This window comes from Lactuca serriola, chromosome 5 (assembly GCF_051521515.1).
Source record: "Lactuca serriola cultivar US96UC23 chromosome 5, Lser_US96UC23_V15, whole genome shotgun sequence".
NCBI classification, from domain to species: Eukaryota; Viridiplantae; Streptophyta; class Magnoliopsida; order Asterales; family Asteraceae; genus Lactuca; species Lactuca serriola.
This window is the reverse complement of record NC_136412.1, coordinates 345046082-345068778: the sequence shown is the minus strand read 5'-3', so window position 1 is coordinate 345068778 and position 22697 is coordinate 345046082. Positions and strand designations below refer to the sequence as shown.

The 22697-nt window shown below is 30.8% G+C and overlaps 2 protein-coding genes across 8 annotated transcripts; both read right to left on the bottom strand.

The window, feature by feature from the left end:
- Positions 1–5500: 5500 nt before the first annotated feature.
- On the bottom strand, positions 5501–10363 carry LOC145055455 (chloroplast envelope quinone oxidoreductase homolog). Of its 6 annotated transcripts, none has more exons than XM_079003788.1 (4): positions 10228–10363; positions 9886–10027; positions 6537–6592; positions 5501–6392 (listed from the first exon to the last, which is right to left on the bottom strand). In XM_079003788.1, exons 1-4 carry the CDS (start codon positions 10291–10293, stop codon positions 5697–5699), a joined length of 960 nt encoding a protein of 319 aa, XP_078859914.1. In that variant the 5' UTR covers positions 10294–10363; the 3' UTR covers positions 5501–5696. The 6 variants fall into 6 exon arrangements, with proteins under 6 accessions (XP_078859914.1, XP_078859915.1, XP_078859916.1 ...); XM_079003789.1 differs by having other exon boundaries at positions 6537–6580; XM_079003790.1 differs by having other exon boundaries at positions 6537–6577.
- Positions 10364–12172: 1809 nt separating this feature from the next.
- Positions 12173–14063, bottom strand: LOC145055454 (chloroplast envelope quinone oxidoreductase homolog). 2 transcript variants are annotated; one of them, XM_079003784.1, is made up of 4 exons: positions 13905–14063; positions 13657–13798; positions 13482–13537; positions 12173–13345 (listed from the first exon to the last, which is right to left on the bottom strand). In XM_079003784.1, exons 1-4 carry the CDS (start codon positions 13974–13976, stop codon positions 12632–12634), a joined length of 984 nt encoding a protein of 327 aa, XP_078859910.1. In that variant the 5' UTR covers positions 13977–14063; the 3' UTR covers positions 12173–12631. The 2 variants fall into 2 exon arrangements, with proteins under 2 accessions (XP_078859910.1, XP_078859909.1); XM_079003783.1 differs by having other exon boundaries at positions 12179–13345; positions 13455–13537.
- Between the last annotated feature and the right edge of the window lie 8634 nt (positions 14064–22697).

The window sequence follows — 22697 nt, the reverse complement described above, 5'->3', positions numbered from 1 at the left end:
AAAACGAGATGTATGAACTTAATGGTTTTTGAATGAATTAAAATGTTTTAAACTGGCTCAATTTTTATGGGTGTTACATTCACATGTAAATCACATATGATTCACATGTAAATCACAAGTGAATCATATATGAATTACATGTGATTCACATGTAAATCACTAGTGAATCACATATGAATTACATGATTCACATGTATATCACATGTGGTTCACATGTAAATTACAAGTGAATCACATATGAATTACATGATTCACATGTAAATTACATGTGAATCACATATACATTACATGATTCACATGTATATCACATGTGATTCACATGTAAATCACAAGTGAATACCATATGAGTTACATATGAATCACAAGCGATTCACATGTAGATCACAAGTGAATCACATAAGAATTACATGTGATTCATATGTAAATAACGTGTAACTCACATATGTAATTCACATATGAATCACAAGTAAATCTTATATGATATACGCATTTGCATTTTTGTGAGTGTTCTTCCACTAATCAAAATTTTTTAATTTTCTTGTAGATTTTGAAGAATTTGTGGAAAATATTGAACAGATGAAAAGTGATAAATTGAAGAAAATATGAAAATCTTGATATGAAGAAATGATAACATTATGAATGTTAACATTTTTTATATTTTATATTTTATTTTATATCGAATAAAATACTTGTACTATTATTTTTATAGACTGATTAATAAAAATGAGATTTTTTATGATTTACTTACGAATATTATAGTATAAGAAACATGCATATATTCATTTGAAAACAATATGAATATATGCACCTAAAATGTTGATTTTTTTGTTAAAAAATTAGAGTTTTTTTTATAAATATTCTAGTTTTTTTTATATAAATTTACTGGTTTTTAAATATTATATATGTTTTAAAAAATGTAGTTTTATTAAAAGAATTGCAGTTTTTTTTTGAAAAAGTTGCACTTTTTTTGAAAAAAAATTACAGTATTTTAGAAAAAATGCAGTTTTATTGAAAATATTACAATTTTTTTTAATTACTGTTTTATTAAAAAAATCGCAGTCTTTTTAAATACAGTTTTTTTTTCAAGAAAACTGCAGTTATTTTTTGAAAAAATTGCTATTGTTAAAAAAAATTCAATTTTTTTAAAAATTTATGCTTTCCAAAAAAGTGAAAAAAATTTGCAGTTTAAAAAAAATAAATTTTTTTTTATAAATAAATTTTTTTTTTTTATAATGTCAATTTGAGAGCTTTTTATTAATATTTCCAATAATACAAAAAAATTAAGTGGGATTGGTATGATGACGATCATGCCCTTAATGATTTGATTTTGATCCAACGCTCCACCTTTAATTCTTAAGTTCTCGGGAAACTATGAGTTCTCAACCGATCTCAACTATATATATATATATATATATATATATATATATAGGGAAAATTGCAATAAAGTCCCTACATATTGGCCTCATAATCGATTTAGTCCTTATGTATTTTTTTTATTCAATTAAGTCCCAAATACCGGTAATCGTATTCAGTTTAACCCTTTGACCCGGTCAACAGGTCATCCAACTTTCAAAAATTACATTTTTGGCCCATATTTCAAAATTTATTACAAATTTGGTCCAAAATTTACACTTTTGGCCCAGATTTTAATTTTTTTTACAAATTTGGTCCAAAATTTACCCTTTTTGCCCAAATTTTAAAATTTTATTATGAATTCATCCTAACTTTAGTTTTTTTTACAACTTTTTTTTCTCAAAAATTTGTTTCTCATATGTTTTTTCTTTATAAACTCATATTTATACAAAAAAAAAGATATTTTCACATAAAAATCTTATTTTTTCTACATAAAAACTTTTTTTAAAAGGTTTTTTGTATATAAAATATCTAGTTATAAAAATAGGTTTGGACTATTTGTGTGATATCTCTTAAAAAATCAATTAAGAAACTAAAAGTAACCCTAAATTATAAAAACAGGTTTGGATTATTTGTTCTTTAATCACATTTATACGAAAGTTTAAACTAGTTACATTATATATGAAAGTTTAAAATGTATATAATATAATAATATTATATTTTATTCGTAAGAATTTTTTTAAGAAAAAAGTTAAAATCATAACTTTGATATATTTTTTTAACTTTTTAATAAATATATTATCTAAATAAAATATATCCATTCATGGCACGTGTCCGATCTAGGTTTTGATTTTTTATTGCCAATCAACCTTTTCTTATTTGGATTATTTATAATCTTGTATTTCCTTTATTATTTAATGTATGTTATATGAAATATCGGTTGCAATTTATTATCGATAAACATGTTTTTAGGGGAGTGAGAAATGACCAAAAATACAATAGCAACATAAATATATAAAATATTATTACTATCAATAACACAATATAATACTTCAACTAAAGTTCTAAAGAATTTACACATGAGTTTGGTTAAAAAAAATTACTCAAAGACCTGAAAAATGCTTGAGTTGAGCTTCACAAGGAATTTTTTTAACCAAACTCATGTGTAAATTCTCTAGAACTTTAGTTAAAGTATTCTATTGTATTATTGATAGTTATAATATTTTATATATTTATGTTGCTATTGTATTTTTGGTCATTTCTCACTCCCCTAAAAACATATTTATCGATAATAAATTGCAACCGATATTCCATATAACAGACATTAAAAAAAAAGGAAATACAAGATTATAAATAATCCAAGTAAGAAGAGGTTGATTGGCAATAAAAAATCACAACCTAGATCGGACACATGTCATGAATAGATATGTTTTATTTAGATAATATATTTATTAAAAAGTTATAAAAACTATATCAAAGTTATGATTTTAACTTTTTCCCTAAAAAAATTCTTACGAATAAAATATAATATTATTATATTATATATATATTAAACTTTCATATATAATGTAACTAGTTTAAACTTTCATATAAATGTGATTAAAGAACAAATAATCCAAACTTGTTTTTATAATTTTGGGTCACTTTTAATTTCTTAATTGATTTTTAAGAGATATCACACAAATAATCAAAACTTATTTTTATAACTAGATATTTTATATACAAAAAACATTTTAAAAAAAGTTTTTATATAGAAAAAATAAGATTTTTATGTGAAAATATGTTTTTTCTTGTATAAATATGAGTTTATAAAGAGAAAACATATTAGAAACAATTTTTTGAGAAAAAAAAGTTGTAAAAAAAAACTAAAGTTAGGATGAATTCATAATAAAATTTTAAAATTTGGCAAAAAGGGTATATTTTGGACCAAATTTGTAAAAAAATTAAATTTGGGCCAAAAGTGTAAATTTTGGACCAACTTTGTAATAAAATTTGAAATTTGGGCCAAAAATGTAATTTTTGAAAGTTGGATGACCTGTTGACCGGGTCAAAGGGTTAAATTGAATACGATTACCGGTATTTGGGACTTAATTGAATAAAAAAAATATATAAGGACTAAATCGATTATGAGGCCAATATGTAGGGACTTTATTGCAGTTTTCCCTATATATATATATATATATATATATATATATATATATATATATATATATATATATATATATATATATATATATATAGACACATACACGAATCCTTTTGATGTTAATTGCACGCATTCAAAGATAAAATACTTACTGTGGACAATCTTTTTAGTTTTTAAAAATATGGTGTGAATGATCATTTTTTATGTGTTGATGTATTAGACTAAACTTAAATCAAATAATTTTTTTAGTTATTAACAATTATTTATGTTTTGATGTATTATACTAAGCTTAAATCAAATGATTTTTAATATAACGTCCAGTTTATTTTATTAAAGTGATGCATCATATTTTTAATTTAGAGTAAATTAAATGAATCGTCCCTCGCGCAGGTGCCAAAAGGCACATTCAGTCCCTATTTTCAAAAATTAACTCGGATCGTCCCTCGTTTGATTAAAAGTTACATGCGTCATCCTTCCCCACATAAAAAGACCGTTTTGCCCTTATTTATTGTTTTATTTATTTATTTATTTATTTATTACTAATTAATAATCCAATAAAAAATTGTTTTATTAAATATTTATCTCTATTTTAATTAAATTAAACCTAATTACCCACAAACTATAACCCCCAATGTTGAAATCATTGCTTCTGCGTCTCCTTCACTTCTCTCCGCCGACCACCATCACTCTACCTCCCTTTCTTGTGTCTGCTTCTTATTTTCAGTTAGATCGACACATCCAAGATATCTCTTCCTCTAATTGCACAAAAAGAACACGAGGTTCAATCCCTTTCCTTATGATCGATTTGCAGGTTTCACATACTTTCTCTCATTATTCTCTCTTCTCACAATTGGTACAAAAGCACACCTTCTTCTCCTTTAATTCTCGAATTTCAGGTCTTAATTTGTGGCGGTGTGTGAAAGGCGATGAACAGAGGAAGATAGTGGTTTGGATAGGTTATGAAGAAGGTGGGTTTATGATGACTGGGATGGTGTTTATGTGGGTATATGGGTGGCTGACGGTGTTATGAAGTGAAGAAGATGATGATGAACAGGTGGTTGATATGGTGGAATGGTAACAACGTATGGTTAAAGATGATGAAGGTGGTTCAATGGTGATGGATGCAGATGGGTCCATTTGTTTCCGGTGAGCCACCTCTTTCAAGCCTCCTCTCAGTCACCGACAAGGTAACCTCATCTGAGTTGCAAAGAGGGTTGCAAATCTTCACTCCAGAATCAACCATGAAATTGGGTTCTAGCATCGATATAGGGAAAGAGGGTGGGTGTTTTAGGTTTCTTTCCCAAATCTGTAACAAAATAGACGATAGAGGGCTGGTCCGGTAGTGATGGTTCGATAATGGAGGTCCGATGATGGTGGTATGGCAGTGGTAGCGATGATGATAGTTTTGGGAGAAGATTCAAAGAAAAAATAGGGATAAAGGAAAGATATATTGCAATTTTAGGGGAGGGTGGGTTCGTAAGGTGGGGTGGGGTTTTTTTATTTTAGAAATAACTTTAAGAAACATAAATAAATCAAAAAAAGAATAAAGAATGGTAGAATTGTCTTTTCAAGTTTCGTAAGGGATGAACCGTATAAATTTAAACTAATAAGGGATGAGGCGTGTAACTTTTAACCGAACGAGGGACGGTCCGAGTTAATTTCTGAAAATAGGGACCGAACATGTCTTTTAGGACCTGCATGAGGAACGATTCATGTAATTTACTCTTTAATTTAAAAGGGAGGCTAGAACATGTATTTTTTATAAGACACTGGGGTACCCTAAAACGGAATAAAGATTTTGTTATGAATTGTTATAAACCCGATAAGATACTCGAAACCTGACGGGAAAACCCGAAACCCAATGGAATGCCCCGATAAGATAGCCGAAAAATATTGGGGCGAGTTTGGGAAACCATGCCCCGCCCCGAACCCGCCCCGTTGCCATTCCTAAAAGGGTGCAAAATGGCCCATAGTGGCATTATGGTAATTTCACATCAAAATCTTTATTCCAAAACAAATCGATAAAATCAAAACAGATAATTTAAAGATTCAAAACTAGGATCTGACACTAATATGTCGTTGATCAAACACATATTTGTCACAAATTTAATCTGTTTAATGAGAAACATAGATCTTTCTATAACTTATAAAATAAGATCTTAAGTGATATCCATAAATAAATAACTATATATTTACATTACGTCTCCACAACCACCTTCCCAGTCGCATGCCCTTCAATACTCTTAGTCCAAGCCTCTTGAGCCCTGCTTAAAGGATATCTCGAATCAATAACAGATTTCAGTTTCCCTTCTTTTACCAACTTCACAAGACACTCAATCTCTTCAGCTTTTGGAGTCATAATCAATGGGTATAGTTGCTTCTTTGAACACATAATTTTATTCACAACATAAGTCCAAAAAGCACGAACACCAGGTGTTAAATCAACAACTATCCCATTTTTGCTCAAATTAGGCTCAAAGGTCGACCACGGGATCCCAGACGTACAATGGATCACTACATCGTATTTCTTGCCCGATGGGCTTTTAAGGGAGGAACCTTCCGAGGTCTTGTAATCTAGCACCTCATCAGCTCCTAAGTTTTTCACTAATTTGATGTTACGGGCCCCACATGTTGCGGTCACATGTATGTTCCCTAGTTTTGCTAATTGGACTGCGTAGTGGCCTACGCCGCCTGAAGCGGCAGTTACAAGAATGTTTGAGCGTGGTTGGGTCTTTACAAGGTTTAGTCTGGCGGTTACAGTTAGGGCATGAAGAGCGGTGCACCCTGCAAAGACTAGACTCGCACCATCTACAGCCGAAACTTCTGGTGGTCTAAAAACCGTTGAGCTCTCCTTAGCCACCACGTACTCCGCCAACCCTCCACCTATAACCCCCTAAAAAAAAGCAAAAATGTAGTATAAAGACAGGAAATAACATACACAAGTGCGACTAAGACATATGTCATAGAACAAAATTTTACTAAATATGGAAAGAAGAAAGATGAAACACACAAGGGTGGAAACGATTTTGTCACCAACTTTAAAATTCTTGACTCCAGGTCCAACTTCCACAATCTCTCCTGCTATATCCCATACTATTTCAACAAATATATTACAATTATATATATATATATATATATATATATATATATATATATATATATATAAATATATATGGTTAGATTATTTTGTTCTAACTATCTATTGTGTGCATGTAGGATTGATTCTGGACCAATTATTTTAGTTATTTTAAGAAACTAATTAAAGATATTACATATTGAAGATATAATGAGTATTAATTAAATCTTCGACATTTAATATGCATTAATTACTTTTTTAAATTAACTAAAATGATTGGTCCAGAATCAATCCTACATGCACACAAGAGATAGTAGAAACATTTGAACCTATCTCTCTCTCTCTCTATGTATATATATATATATATATATAGAGAGAGAGTTAGGTTTATATATAAACCTTAATTATTGTGTGAATGTGTGAACCAATGAGAATTTAGAAAAACAATAAATGATTAATTAAATAAGTAAAAGGTAATTTTGGAAGTTTAAACATAATTATTTACTAACCAAAAAATGAAGTCGTATATTTTCCTTAAATCATGGTTTTGGTTTCAAGCATGCAAGAATACTAATTACTTTTTTTGTTATTTATTAACTATTGTTTTTGATTGTATAGACCATGTTAAATTATTCTTTAAACCATTTGCAGTTAATTTTTTTTTTCTAGAATGTTAATATTATTCTTAAAGAATATTAGTTGTGGTTACTGTTAATGAATATTGATCCCAAAAAGTTGAAACATAAAGAATTTTAGGCCTTGCATTCTTCAAGAATTATTGAATTCTCAAAGAATTCTTCAATTATAACACATTAATCATGTTACAGATTTTTTTATTCAAACTATTATTTTCGATAATATATGTTGTACTATACCATATTCTTTAAGAATACACAAACAATAATAAACAAAACTAAAATACAAGAACGAAGGTAGCACTCATTATAAAAGAATATACTCCAATTGATGGTATTAAAAAAATTAATTATGCTAAACGATGAAATTATTCTTAAAGAATTTAAATATGCAGAATATATTATATCGTATTTTTAAAGAACGCACGGATAATATTAAACTTCTCTTTTTACAAAAATTAAATGTGGTTGCAATCGGTTACAAAAATTCATTTAATACATTCCTTATTGAGAATTAATCAAAATATAAATTATGTCTTTATAATAATTATTTTTAATTTCTTATTAAAAAGAAATATTTATGTGTGTTGTGTTCCACTGTAATTATGGTATACCATATAATCTTAGCCATATACACATCTAAATCTAATGGTCCAAAACTTGTCATACACTCACACAATATATATATCATTCACATTTAATCATAACCCTATATATATCCCTATTCTAATAAAAGAATAGTTTTAATATTCTTTTGACATCTGTCATCATATTAGGCCTCCTCATTAATACACATTTTATTCTTTTTTTGTCATGTGTCACCATATTAAACCTTTTAATTAATGCATGTCACTTGTCAACCTATTAATTATCTATTTCAAATTTTAAAATTTTCACTTTAATTACAATAAATTAATAACAATGAAATAAAAATTAAAATAAAATTAATACAAATTATAAGGTGATATAATTTCACACAATTATTTAAATTAACAATTATAATTGATTAATAATTTTGTGTTCTAACTATTAAAGTTTAATTAATTTTGTAGCCGTGGTTTCACGGGTTATATATATATATATATATATATATATATATATATATATATATATATATATATATATATATATATATATATATATATATAGGTTCAGGTTCATTTGAGACCATTCTAATTTTGAGAGACCGTGAGACTAAATCTAAAAATAATTTTAAAATGCAAAATAAATGGAAAAATCCAAAAATTCTTTTTTTAAATATTATTTTCGGAACTTGAATTAACTAAAAAAATAAAAAATAAATAAATAAAATATAAAAAATTCCGTTTTTTTTTTTGAAAAATACGTGAAATATTCTAAATAGAATATTACACTGACATATTCTAAAAAATAATTTTAAAATGCAGAATAAATGGAAGAATCTAAAAATTCTTTTTTTAAATATTATTTTCGGAACTTGAATTAACTAAAAAAAATAAAAAAAAATTCTATTTTTTTTTAAAAATACGTGAAATATTCTAAATAGAATATTACACTGTACATATTATAAAAATAATTTTAAAATGCAAAATAAATGGAAAAATCAAAAAATTCTTTTTTTAAATATTATTTTCGGAACTTGAGTTAACTAAAAAAAATTAAAAAAAAAATAAAAAAAATAAAAAAATGTATCTCACGGTCTCACAAAATATAGGTGGTCTCAAATGAACCTAACCCTATATATATATATATATATATATATATATATATATATATATATATATATATATATATATATATATATATATATATATATACTAGTCGTTACCCGCGCAAAGCGGCGGTGACAAATAGGTTGTTTCTGCAAATCGTTTCTTTTTGTATTAGTTTCAATTTATTGATTCTTTTTTCTTTTTGAGAAACAATGTATTCTTTGATGTATTTGTCGTTTTTGTTTGTATTGGGTACATGAATAAATTTTTTCGGTGATACGTTTATTTTATAAGAATGTTATGTTCCATAGAAAGTAAAGTCTAACTCTCTAAGAACAATATACTTATATTTTGACGTTATTTGTGACATAATACATCAATGAGTTTGTTAGTAGAACAAATTTATATTAATATTGTATTTTTTTCTTTAGGCCCCATATTTAATTAGAAATCATTTTTATGATATAACGTCCATTATCAATTAAAGTTCATAAAAATTTAAAACGTATAGATATAAGGGGTTATTATCAAGTTATGACAATTGATGACTCCTCATACACATTTTTAAATTTCAAATTAGGAGAATTGACAGAGAATTCAAATGTCAAGATAAGAAGAGATAAAGAGTAAAATAAGGAAAAAGAAGAGTCAAGTCAAAATTGTTGATGTCCTTTTTATCTGGAAAGATAAGGACTTGACATTTGAATGTTTCAATATTGGAGTATGTAATTTATTATGCATTAAACATTTGTACTTATTGCATTGTATTTTGTAGGATTTAAATTATTATATTATTTTAATGCTGATTTGTTGTACTGTTAGCTTAAACACTTAGACGTCTTAAATATATTTTTAGAAATAATAAGGTTTATATATATATATATATATATATATATATATATATATATATATATATATATATATATATAGAAATCTTACGATTGGATAAATGATGATGGATCCTAATTGAAGTATTGAACAAACCTGGTATAAAAGGAAACTTTTTGGGTAAAAGAGGGCGAACCATGCCTTTCTGAATTTTCCAATCGATTGGGTTTATGCTTGCTGCTTCTATTTTCACCAGAATCTCATCAACGTCAGGAGAAGGAACGGGGATCTCAACATGCTGCACAAGATATAAGCGATAGTATATAATGCATCACGTTAGAACATTACTACATCAGTAGTCCATAAATACCAGGAGTTATGTATGTAATATATTGTTTATCAGATAGGCTAATCCTAATCTCTCCAGGAAAAAAAACGTTACTGGTTAAATAAATTCGAAACAGAAAGGGGGATAGAAAAACAATATAATTGTATTACCTTCAAAGCAGCGGAACCTCCGTCATAAGAATTGTACCAAACAGCTTTCATCAATTTTCCGACCATGTTCGTCCGCCGATATAACTTTCTGAGCTATGGTTTCAATATATATTTGGTAGTGAGCAAGTGACGGACTGACGGCGTTATTTGAATTTATAAACCAATAATGTGTAGAAAGGTTCATCTATTTGACTATTTTGTGTTTTCTATTTTAACTCTTCGTCTCATCACTTCATTTGACTTTTTGGCTTAGTATTTTAGAGTTCATATTTTTTTTAGGATTATTCTATATACATCTCCTTATTTTGCTTGCATCATGATGGATGATATTATTATTTTTTTTTTTTTTTACTTATGTTTTATTATTATTAGAATAGTTGTTATTATTTTCATTATGATTTGTTATTCTTATTATTAGTTTATTGTTATTTTTATAGTCGAAAAATATTAGTAACAAAAATAAAATAAGTAATAATGGGAAGTTTGGAAATGTATACATGGAAATAGAACGGATCATATTCATATGTAAGGAGACCACGTGTGACATGAAGAAAACGTTGAGAAATTTGAATCCCAAGGGGATTCTATCATCATGTGAGTTTCAGTTCATGCAAATTGGATTTTTAATGCGTAGACTTGATTAATAATAATAAAAAATACATGAATATGTTTGTCTGCATGTTATTTTATTATAAAGATAGCTTTAACTTTTAAGTAAAATTCATGTAGTTGTATGTTCTAAGAGCATGAGATAATTGTGGGAGTGGTGAGAAAAGTAACTTTATGTAGTCGAAAGTTTGGGCTCGCCATAGTCGATATGGTAAACAACCTCAGTTAGACCTGTGTCCCAACCCAAACTTTTAATCAACCCTATTTGAAACTCTCAGGAGGTGCTTATTAAGCTTTAAACAAGGGTGGACCCAAGTAGAAGAGAAGGTGGGAGGTGTCCCAATCGTTAGAAATTTTCTACGTCGGGTAGATTTAAATTTTGATCAATTCATTTTTTTTTCTTTTTTATAAAGGAGGCCCTCAACGAAAATTGGGTTTTAGAGTGTTGGGCCTGATTGCTTGACTCTTGAGACACTAGTATTAATAGACATAATTAATTGAAATCATTTGTCAAAATTAAAAGCCCACTAAGAAAAACAGGATTTTTGGTTGTGAGCTTTTAAAAGCTTTATCAAATTAAAGATTTAAGGTTAAAAATTAAGTTTTTTTAATAGTTGGTAAACTTACCTTTTGGATAAAACTAGTAGGTGATTCAGGCCTGAAATATATATTTTTTAACAAAAAAAAACCAGAATTGGTTCAAAAGTGGTTTTTGATTTAAAAAAATAGACCAAAACTGAATAAAAATTGAGAAGTGGACCAAAAGTGACACCTTAATAAAGTTTAGGAACCATTTATGTCAAAAAAAACAGGCCCCTCTCACATAGTTTATTGTTCAGGCTGTTATGCCTTTAATATGTATATAAATATGTAGGTTAGAATTTGATTATGTTTTCTTAAAAAAATTATAAAATCTCGAGGATGTTAAAAATTATGTTTGCACACGGTTAATTATAGGTTGTATTGTTTTTGTGTTTTAAATCATGACCAGATCCGATTATTTTGATCATTTTGACCGATTCAATTATATAGTATTTGCTAGTACCTCCAACAGAAAATTTATATACACACCACTGCGGATGAACCAAAAGAAAAATATGGTTTTTGCAAAGTTGTAGAACTCGTTACTCGATAGTTGTTCGGCTGACTACCCAGTAGCGAGTACTCGGGGAGTACTCGGATTTGGTAAATCATGTAGAAATATTTTTAGGGAAATTATATATGTCAAAATTATAAGTTAAAATCATAAATTGATTGAAATATATAACAAAATTAGATACATGCAAATACATAGAAACTAATAAAAACATATAATGGTCTTACTTTGTGAATAATTATTGAAAATTTAAGATATATATGTAGTAATTATCACATGTGTGTGTTAAATAATAAATCATTAAGTATATTGTACATATTAATCACTGATTTGACCGATTTTTACAACACTGCTCACTTTAATAAGGGGTCGATCGGGATTCTATGACTCGCCTCGGTAAGGAGCCGAGCAGCGAGTACTTGGAGGAGTAATCAGCCAACCCGATGAGTTTTACAACACTGGTTTTTTGTTGTATTAAACTCTTTTGAAATCGTTGCAATCTTAGAAAGCTAAAAGAACGGAGAAGATATGAAGATTGGGCACATAGTGCGAATGGATGTTGTTCAGAAGACATTCGAGATGTCTTTTTTTTTTTTTTTTAAACAAAAGATAATCCATATAGATATCTTTATCTAATTTTTTTAATGAAAAACATAGATCTTTTTATAACCGATCAAATAAGTTCTTTATGTTATATGCCTAAATAAATATCCAACTATATATAGGCTCCACAACTAACTTCCCTGTTGCATGTCCTTCGATACTCTTGGCCCAAGCCTCTTTAACCCGACTTAAAGGATACCTTGAATCAATAACAGTTTTCAGTTTCCCGTCTTTCACATAATTCAAAAGGCACTCAATCTCTTCCACTTTTGGAACCACAATCAACGGTTGTAGTTGCTTCTTCGAAAACGTAATTTTATTCATAGCATAAGTCCAAAACGCACGACCACCAGGTGTTAAATCAACCACTTTCCCCTTTGGGCTCAAATTAGGCTCAAATGTCGACCACGAGATCCCAGTTGTACAATGGATAACCACATCATATTTTTTACCCGATGGGCTTTTGAGGGAGGAACCTTCCGGAGTCTTGTAATCAACAACCTCGTCCGCTCCTAAGTTTTTGACAAATTCAATGTTACGGGCCCCACATGTTGCGGTCACGTGTGTGTTTCCTAGTTTTGCTAATTGGACCGCATAGTGGCCCACCCCGCCTGAAGCGGCGGTTACGAGGACGTTTGATAGGGGTTCGGTCTTGACCAAGTTTAGACCGGCAGTTACGGTTAGGGCATGAAGAGCGGTGCACCCTGCGATGACTAGACTCGCACCGTCTACAGCCGAGACTTCTTGTGGTCTTGGAACCGTTGAGCTCTCCTTAGCCACCGCATACTCCGCCAACCCTCCACCTGTACCCTGCCATCCAGTCAGCAAAAAGTGGAGTTAAAACCAAAGTTTATACTGTTTGACATGCATTAGATTTAGACCAAAAAATAAATAAATAAATTGAAAAGATGGAACTCACTAGGGTGGAAACAATTTTATCACCAGCTTTAAACTTCTTCACCCCAGGTCCAACCTCCACAACCTCCCCTGCTACATCACTAACTGTTCCAACAAACAAATATGGTTATGTTACGTACTTAATTTATAAATTGTGCTACTTAGATCCTTGTACTTTTTTAAGTATGCATTTAGTCATAAAACACAATATTAAATATACTAACCTGGTATAAAAGGAAATTTTCTGGGCAAAATAGGGCGCATCCTGCCTTTTTGAATTGTCCAGTCGAACGGATTTATGCTTGATGCTTCTATTTTCATCAGAATCTCAAGATTGCCAGGAACAGGAACGGGGATCTCAACATGCTGCAAAATATATTACAAACAACAATTAAAAATAACGAAGAATTTCACTACATAAACTGAAAACGAGAAAACAGCATGCAGTCTCCTTGAAATGTGGTTGTTTTACCTTCAAACCAGCGGATCCTCCGCCATAAGAATCGTAACAAACAGCCTTCATCAATTTTCCGGCCATATTCATGCACCGATCTGGGATGAGGTATGAATATAGTGACGACGTTTATTGATTATAAAGGACTTCACGATGACCAAGAAGATTCGTCTGTTTTACTTTTCGCATCACGTATTTTGACTGTGTTCCTCGGCCCATGTATGACTTTAATTTCATGTATTCTTGACCACTTAATTTTTATGTCTAGTTGTACACATCGCCGACCATTAAAATCGAAAAATAATAATAAACGGAGCTTAAAATATATTGATTTAAACCAGTTTAATATTTGATTTAGTTTCGATTTTCAACCAGTTTGTTTCGAAAATAGGGCATAAATCGAATGCATATATCATATGACCTAGTTTTTTGTTTGGAAAACCATAAGGGTTTGGTCCGACTATGTGTTGGATTAATCGGTTTATCACAAGAGGAAATCTTGGACGATTTTCATTCTAGGGGTATTTTAGGAAACATTCTTTTTATGCAGTTTTTGTGTTAGAGTAGGAGTCTATTTTTATTAGTATAAATAAGATTAATGTTTAAGATAACTTTTTTCTAGCAATAAAGTTCGTCAAATAATTCTTCGTTCTTGTTCTTGTTCTTTGTTCAGTTCATACCTTGGATACCAAGGCAATATAAGGTGGTATACATACACTTGATATCTGAGCCTAGGGCTCGTGAAGGTGTAGGGCGGCTGGTTTCAAGAAAATTTTCGTCTTTCGCTGAGGGGTAGACGCAGTGGAAACCGGGTTCAGTTTAAGGGGTGTGGATTGTTTTTTAACACGAGTTGAAGCATCTCAACAATAGCCCCAATTTCTCTTGATCGGGCTTGTTCTAAGGTAGAGAGAGACTAACCGGAGACGCAGAATAAATGGTCGGGAAGACGTCAAAGCGGGTGGCTTTGATTCTGTTCATTTTGTGGGTGACGGAAGACGGTAAAAGTGGTTGTGACATTGTCTTGTTGTTCAGTGGAAGAGTGCTCTCGGAACAAGCTGGATTAAAGAGGTCGGGGTTGTCAAAAGAGAAAATAGGATGTCGATGGTTAAAAAAGGAGGTTTGATGACGTATCAAGTTCCGGTTTTGACTCCAACGAATTATCCGGTGTGGGAACCAAAGTCAAGTTGATTATGGATGCACATGACATATGCGATAAGGTTGAACCGAGGGCGTTCGGTGGAAGAATCTCTCGGAATATGATTGATCGACAAAGGTATGGTTGTCAAGACAAGAAGAGAATAGACAAATTACACTGTGTGAACATTATGGCGTTGGATTTCAAATCGGGTGGCTTTGGATGTGGCCAAGGAATAGGTCGTTGATCCGAGAAAAGTGTAGATGGTAGTGAACACGTCCAACGGGATGCCATGGTATATGTCAGATGTGTTATCAACAATTAAAACGGGTTGTTAGAAGACTTGGATGTTACCGAGATGGAGGTTGGGTGTCCGGGAAAAGTCGGGATGGTTCCAGAAGGTGATGATTCAACACTGCTATGAATGCGCGGTACGACCAAACTGATTAAGGGGGTGATTATTGGATTAATTGGTTTATCATAAGAGGAAATCTAGGACAATTTTAGTTCTAGGGGTATTTTAGGAAACATTCCGTTTATACAGTTTTTGTGTTAGAGTAGGAGTTTAGTTTTATTAGTATAAATAAAGTTAATGTTTAAGATGTTTAAGTTAACATTTTCCAGCAATAAAGTTCACCAAATAATTACTCGTTCTTGTTCTTGTTTTTTTTTTCTTTGTCCAGTTCATACCTTAGGCACCAAAGTAATATCAGGTGGTATACCTACACTATGATGTTATGATTCTCCCTTTGATTTTTTTTTAGGGTTGAGTCTAAGTTTTACCTTTTAAATACCCTTAAATATATAATATTGACATTTTGTTTGCGGCATGTTTATTAAAAAGTTAAAATCTATCAAGAAATTGGAATTTATAAGGTAATTTCATATTCTTTGTTTGTTTGTTTGGCAAAATAGAATGAATTCCAATTCCATATTAATAAGAAATTGAATTTATAAAATGTAAAATGACATAATTATCCTTCTCGCATTTTTAATTTTATTTTGTTTTATAAATTATACGAAAAGACATATAGTATATAAATTATAAAAATAGTAAATGGTGGTCGTGGCAGCTATAATAGTTGGTGGTGGTTGCAAATGTGGTGGCGGTAGTCAGGGCCGGTCAAAACGTCTTGTGGGCCCAGGGCGAAAATAAAAAAATGGGCCCATAGAATAATAAATAAATTTTAATTTAATTTAAAAATAACATATCGTTACAAAGTCCATAAAAATCAATATTAATATTAGAAACATAAATATGACCACAACATTACCTAAAAGAGAAATTAGTATCATTTTAATTCAAATTAGTTTTTCTTCGGTCAAACTAGACAAACTTAATGGTTTGAAAAAATTATGCATAGATCCTTTATAAGTTTGATTGAAGGCACCAAAAAAATTCCGCTTCTTCCTTTTTTGGCTTCTAGATAAATGTTTTTTCGAAAACATTGTAGATTGTCAATAGTTAAACACTATCTACTTATGGGAAAAGATTACATCTGATTTTTGGTATATGAACTATGTCTCAAAGTTGTAGAAGCCTAATATCATATTCAATTTAAATCAATGTGCAACTGCAAATTAAAATTAGAAACAAACAATCAAGCATCTGAAAATTAGAACTGGATTTAAAGTTTTTAATTCTGAATCATATATCAACAAAAAATATTACCTTATTAAGTAAAAAATCTAAAATGTAGGTAGAAGATATAAAGTCAAGTCTCGAGAAATCTGAGAACATCCAAAACCAGAATATATATATATATATATATATATATATATATATATATATATATATAAGCTTTCAGCATTTGATTAGATACCAGGACTAGGAACATGGATACAAAATAAAATCAGCAACAACACTAAAACATCAGAAAAATTAGAATTGGATTTAAAATTTTGAGTTCTGAATCAGATATCTACAAAAAGAAAAAAAAAACTTACCTTGTTAAGTAAAAAATATGAAACGTAGGTAAAAGTTAGAAAGAATTGACAGTCCAATCTCCAACAATCTGAGACACAGATGCACAAACAAAATCAGAAGATAAATAAATAATATAAGAAACATGAATAAGAAATCAAATCAAAAACTAATAATAGTTGAAAAACAAAAGAATAAGAGGAAAAAACACAAACAAAAAAATCTATAGCTTACCTTATGGTTTTTATCTTATTCGCCGGGTGCTTTGCAAATTTGCATTCAATCGACATAACTGATTATAATCTGAAGTCTAGTAAGAGAGTACGAGAAGGGAAGAAGTCGCGTGACATAATTGATTATGAATCATTATTTTGATTAGGATTCACGAGGTGTCGATTTGATTAATTAGTTCCCACTTGATATAGATTCCTGAAAGATGCCCTAAACGGTAGTGTTTGCTTAACGTTACTTTAAAAAAAGGTTATTTCATTGGGCTAAAGTTAGGTTAATTTGGTAATCGGGCCCTTAGAAGACATATATATATATATATATATATATATATATATATATATATATATATATATATATAATATTTCATAAATTTTGGGCACTTAAGAGTCGTGGGCCCTGGAGGTCGTCCGGGTTGCCCACCGTCAGGACCGGCCCTGGAGGTGGTGGGCGATGGAGGTGGCGACGATAGTAGGTAGTGGTGGCGGCTAGTGGTGGTGGTAGTTATGGAGGTGGTGGCAGTAATGGTGGTGGTACAGTGGTTGTGGTGTTGGGCGGTGGTAGTAGTAGTGGAGAGGTGGGTGTTGGTGGTGGCGGTGGGTTGTGATGGAGATGGGTGGTGGTGGCGTCAATGATAGTGGTTGACGGTAATAGGAAAAAAAGTGTCATGGTAATCTTAAATTTTCCATCTAGGAAAAAAATTAATTTCATCTTGTTTTTTTATGGAATGAATTTTTTCTTATTTAGTGGAAAGGCACCTCAATATTCTTTAGCAAATCTTGAATGAAGCATGAAAATCCGATGGAATTACCAAGAATCCCAACGAACCAAAATAATGTGCAATGTTTTAAAAACCGGTTTTTTAGTTGAACCGGTATGGTGACCGGTCCCTGGTTCAACCGGTTCGACCGCCGGGTGAACCAGTTTCTATATTTTTCATGTTTTTTTCTATTTTCCTACACATACATACATATAGAAATTATGAATTTGATGTTTACAAGTTCAAACATTAAAAATACACATAAAAATAAGTTGTAGATGAATCCAAATACGTTAAATAATACATAACCATGAGTTTTAGTGTTTTTACATCAATCTATATACGTCAAAAAGAAAAATAAAATATAATACTGAAACGAAATATAGTTTTTGATGAATAAAAACACATCAAAAAATTTTATAACATTTACCATATGTTTTTATTTAGAGAAAACTAAATTGATTTGAAAAAAAATCATCAAAGTTTATTATGTAAATTGTTCTTTTTCATATGTTTTTATTCGGTTTAACCGGTTCAACCAGTTTATTTTGACTGGTCCAACTGGTTTTTTCTAAAAACCGGCCGGTTCAAACCGGTTCAGAAATCAATGTAAAACCGGTGATAGTTGAACCGCTCCCTCTCCCAGTTCCCGGTCCAACCGGTTCGACCGGCCGGTTCAAACCAGTTTTTAAAACATTGATAATATGAATCGAAATAGTGAGAAATTTGTTGTTAAATTGAATTTGAATGTGAAACGAAATAATTAGAATTACTCACTTTCGGAAAAATACATAGGAAAAAGATATATAAGAATAACTATGTTTCAAAATTGTTTAAAATAAATCATCCAACTTTGATCTTTTAAAAAACAATATCAAGTAAGACTTTTGTACAAAAAAAAGAAAATTTACTAAAAAATTCATATGTTTAGACCTCATAATCGACGAAGTCCTTATCTTTTTTTTAATCAATTAAATCACAAAAACTGGATAATAAATTCATTTTGACCATTTTATCCGATCGGTTATCCAATTTTTAAAAATTACACTTTTGAATTAGATTTTTAAATTTTATTACAAATTTGGTCCAAAATTTACACTTTTAGCCTAGATTTCAAAATTTTGTAACAAATTCATCCTAAATTTAGTTTTTTTACATCTTCTTTTCAAAATTTTGTTTCGAATATGTTTTTTTTTTGCTTTCTAAAATCATATTTATACACAAAAAACATATTTTCACATAAAAACCTTCTTTTTCTATATAAAAAAACCATTTAAACAATATTTTTGTATGCGAAATACCTATTTATAAAATTAGGTATTTATTAAGTGCAAAAATATATATAAATCCATTTCTTTATAAAACAAAGTTTATATAAACACATATTTTATAAAAAGAAATCTACAAACACATGTTTTATAATAAATGTGTTTGTATACAAATATGTATTATTATAAAAATGTATACAAACATGCTTTTATAAAAAAATATACAAAAACATATTTTATAGTAAACATATTTGTATATATTTATGTATTTATATGCACACAAATATGTGTTTTATATATTTTTTTATAAAAAAAGTGTTTAGACACATTTTTTTTATAAATGCCTATTTTATAATAAATACATTTTTATAAAAATACATTTTTTATAATATATATATATATATATATATATATATATATATATATATATATATATATAAACATGTGTTTAATAAAAGTATATACAAACATAGTTTTATTAAAAAAATGTATTCAAGCTTTTATAAAAATATATTTATATGCATACAAATAGGTGTTTTATAAATTTTTTTATAAAAACATGTTTGTATATATTTTTTATAAAAAAAAATGTGTTTGTATACAAATATATCTAGTATAATAAATGAAAATCAATTTTGCCACATGTCAATCTCTCATAAATTTTGACACTTGTCATTTTATGATATTTTTAATATAAAATAAAATACACGTGCCAATTTTTAGATTTTTCAATTTTTAAAATTAAAGTCACATAATACTTATGTGTATATATGTAAAGTATTAAATGTAATAAATGTGATAATAAATTACACTTAATATGTTTTTCATTCCTTATTTTAATATTTTATTTTAAAAATATTTATTGTTTATATTTTAATATTTAATCTTTTTTTTAATCAACCCGTGTATTATACGAGTTTTACACCTAGTTTATTATAAAATAGGTGTTCATACTATCTGAGTTATCGTTGATCGTCTGACTAAGAGTGCATACTTTCTTGCTACGGAATTGACGGTTTCGGAGGGTTTCAAGAAGTCTCCTGGTTGCATAAAAGGAAAAGATTTGAATTAGGATTAAATCTGTTATTTAATTAATTCAAATCTTGTTTTGCCTTCAAGTTACCTAAACTATAAATAAGACCCCTTAGCTTGTAATTTTCGTTCACCACATTACCTAAATTCATAAGAATAGAATTCCCTACATACCTCATCTTTCCTCCTCATTCTAGGGTTTCTGGTTTTGGGTGTGAGCCATTAGAGGCGTTATCATTTTGGTGCTTGTTTTTCATGGAACTTCAAGAGGATTTGATTTGATTATTTGCTATAATAATAAAAAGGTATATAACTATAATATTTATGTTAATTTTGATTTTCATAGCCTCTCTCTAGGGTTTCTTGATGTCATAGGTTATTGCTATCAATAGAGAAAACATAAATCCTTTCTAGGTTGCATTAGAACTTAAGGGTTTAAGTGTTTTTTCGCCACATGAATTTTTTTAATAACCTAGAAAACCAATCAGTTATCTATTTTAGGAAACGAGGACAGTTGGGCCCCAGATTCGTAACGACCGAAAAATTCCAACCAATTTAAATTTTTCAAAAACAACCCGATTCCATTAAAGTTATTACAAAAAGGTTTTCAATACAATTTATTTAAAGTATTTCCAGAATCACATCACGACAAAACATGAGGAGCGGTACGATCACGCCTTCGCCTTGCCACGGTCTCCTGAAGAACCTGAAAAACATTAAACCACAACTGTAAGCCCGAAAGCTTAGTGAGATATCCCCAAAATACCAACCACATATACCATACACGCATAACATGCCATATCATATCCGATCACAGAACAGCCATGCACTTCGGGTCTACTGTGTGACTGGTCCGCCGCACCGGCCAACAGTCTACCTGGTCCACCCTCCGAGTCTAGCCATATACCTCGAGTCTGCAGTGTGATTGGTCCGCCCGCACCGGGCCTTCAATCCACCTGGTCCACTCTCTGAGTCTACAGTATGACTGGTCCGCCCGCACCGGGCCTTCAGTCGGCCTGGTCCACTCTCCGAGCCTCGGCACGTCTGGTCCGCCTTCTTGAAGCCTACAGCCTATCCGGACCGCTCGCTGGGCCTTCGGGACAACCGGACCCCCTGGGTATCTTGGCCTACAACACAAAGCAGGACCCGCCTCAACCCAACTCCAGTCCAAACAACCATGTGCACATAAACATACAATCATATAACAATTCACAGTCAACAAATCGATCAACAGATCACAGAACATATCATCATCCTAACCAGGATACCGACCTAACCGGTCACTAGCATAACATCACCCTACATCTCAGGATACCGATCTCAACCAGGTCTCTAACATATACCATCCTAGCTACCAGGATGCAACATATCAAAGCAATAACATACAACAAATACCCGGATCTCAATCCGATAAAGGGCCGACCTTGGTGCCTTAGACCCTGTTGATATAGTGAGGATAACTCACCTCGAAACTGCCGACTGAACAGATAATCCAAGCTGCTCCTATCATTGATAAGATCTCCACCACTGGAAAACCACCAAGGTACTGAACTCAAAACAATATCCAAAAATTACCAAAATGCCCCTGGAAATCACTGGTCAACCCTTGGTTAAAGTCAAAGTCAACCCCTGACTGACTCTACACGCCGAGTCAACCCGATGACTCGCCGAGTCCCCATGCCCAGAAATTCCCCAATCCGCGACTCAACTCGCCGAGTCACCCCGAGACTCGCCGAGTCCAACAACTCTGAGTCCACTCACACACAACTCACCGAGTCATCCCTTGACTCACCGATTCTTGGCTCAACCAAAAAAGATTGGGACTCTTCGACAAGACTCGCCGAGTCCAAGAACAGACTCGTTGAGTCTAAGGCTATCTTCAACTTACTCGCCGAGTTCTAGGCCATCTTCATCCAACTCACTGAGTTGTTCTTCCAACTCGCCGAGTTCCAGCTTATCTTCAAGTAACTCGGCGAGTCCACCCATGTGACTCGCTGAGTACCACCGGGTCTGAATCCATACCGAGGCTTTCCAAGCCATGCAGATGATCCAAACCATAGATCTACCCTTCCTAAGGCCATCCATCACGTAAAGTGGCAAACTTTACGTGAATCCAAGGAGATCTAGGCATTTTCACTCTAGGGTTTGGGTTTGGGACAAGATAGCTCCTTCAATCACTCATAAACAGGGACTTTTATGCATTCTAACCCTTTTCCATTCTAGATCTGAGGTAGCAACCTCAGATCTAACCTCTAAACTCCAATACATCACAAGATATGTTCCCCATAAACCCCAAAATGATGCATCTATATGAATAACAGCCCAAGAACGAGATAATACCTCAAAAGGAAGCCCCAACAGCAATGAAACCCGAATCTAAGCAAAGCCCCTTGCTCCAAGCCTCCTAACCTTCAAGATTTCCTCAACAATCACTTCTTCAAGCCTCCAAATGCACTTTGATCCT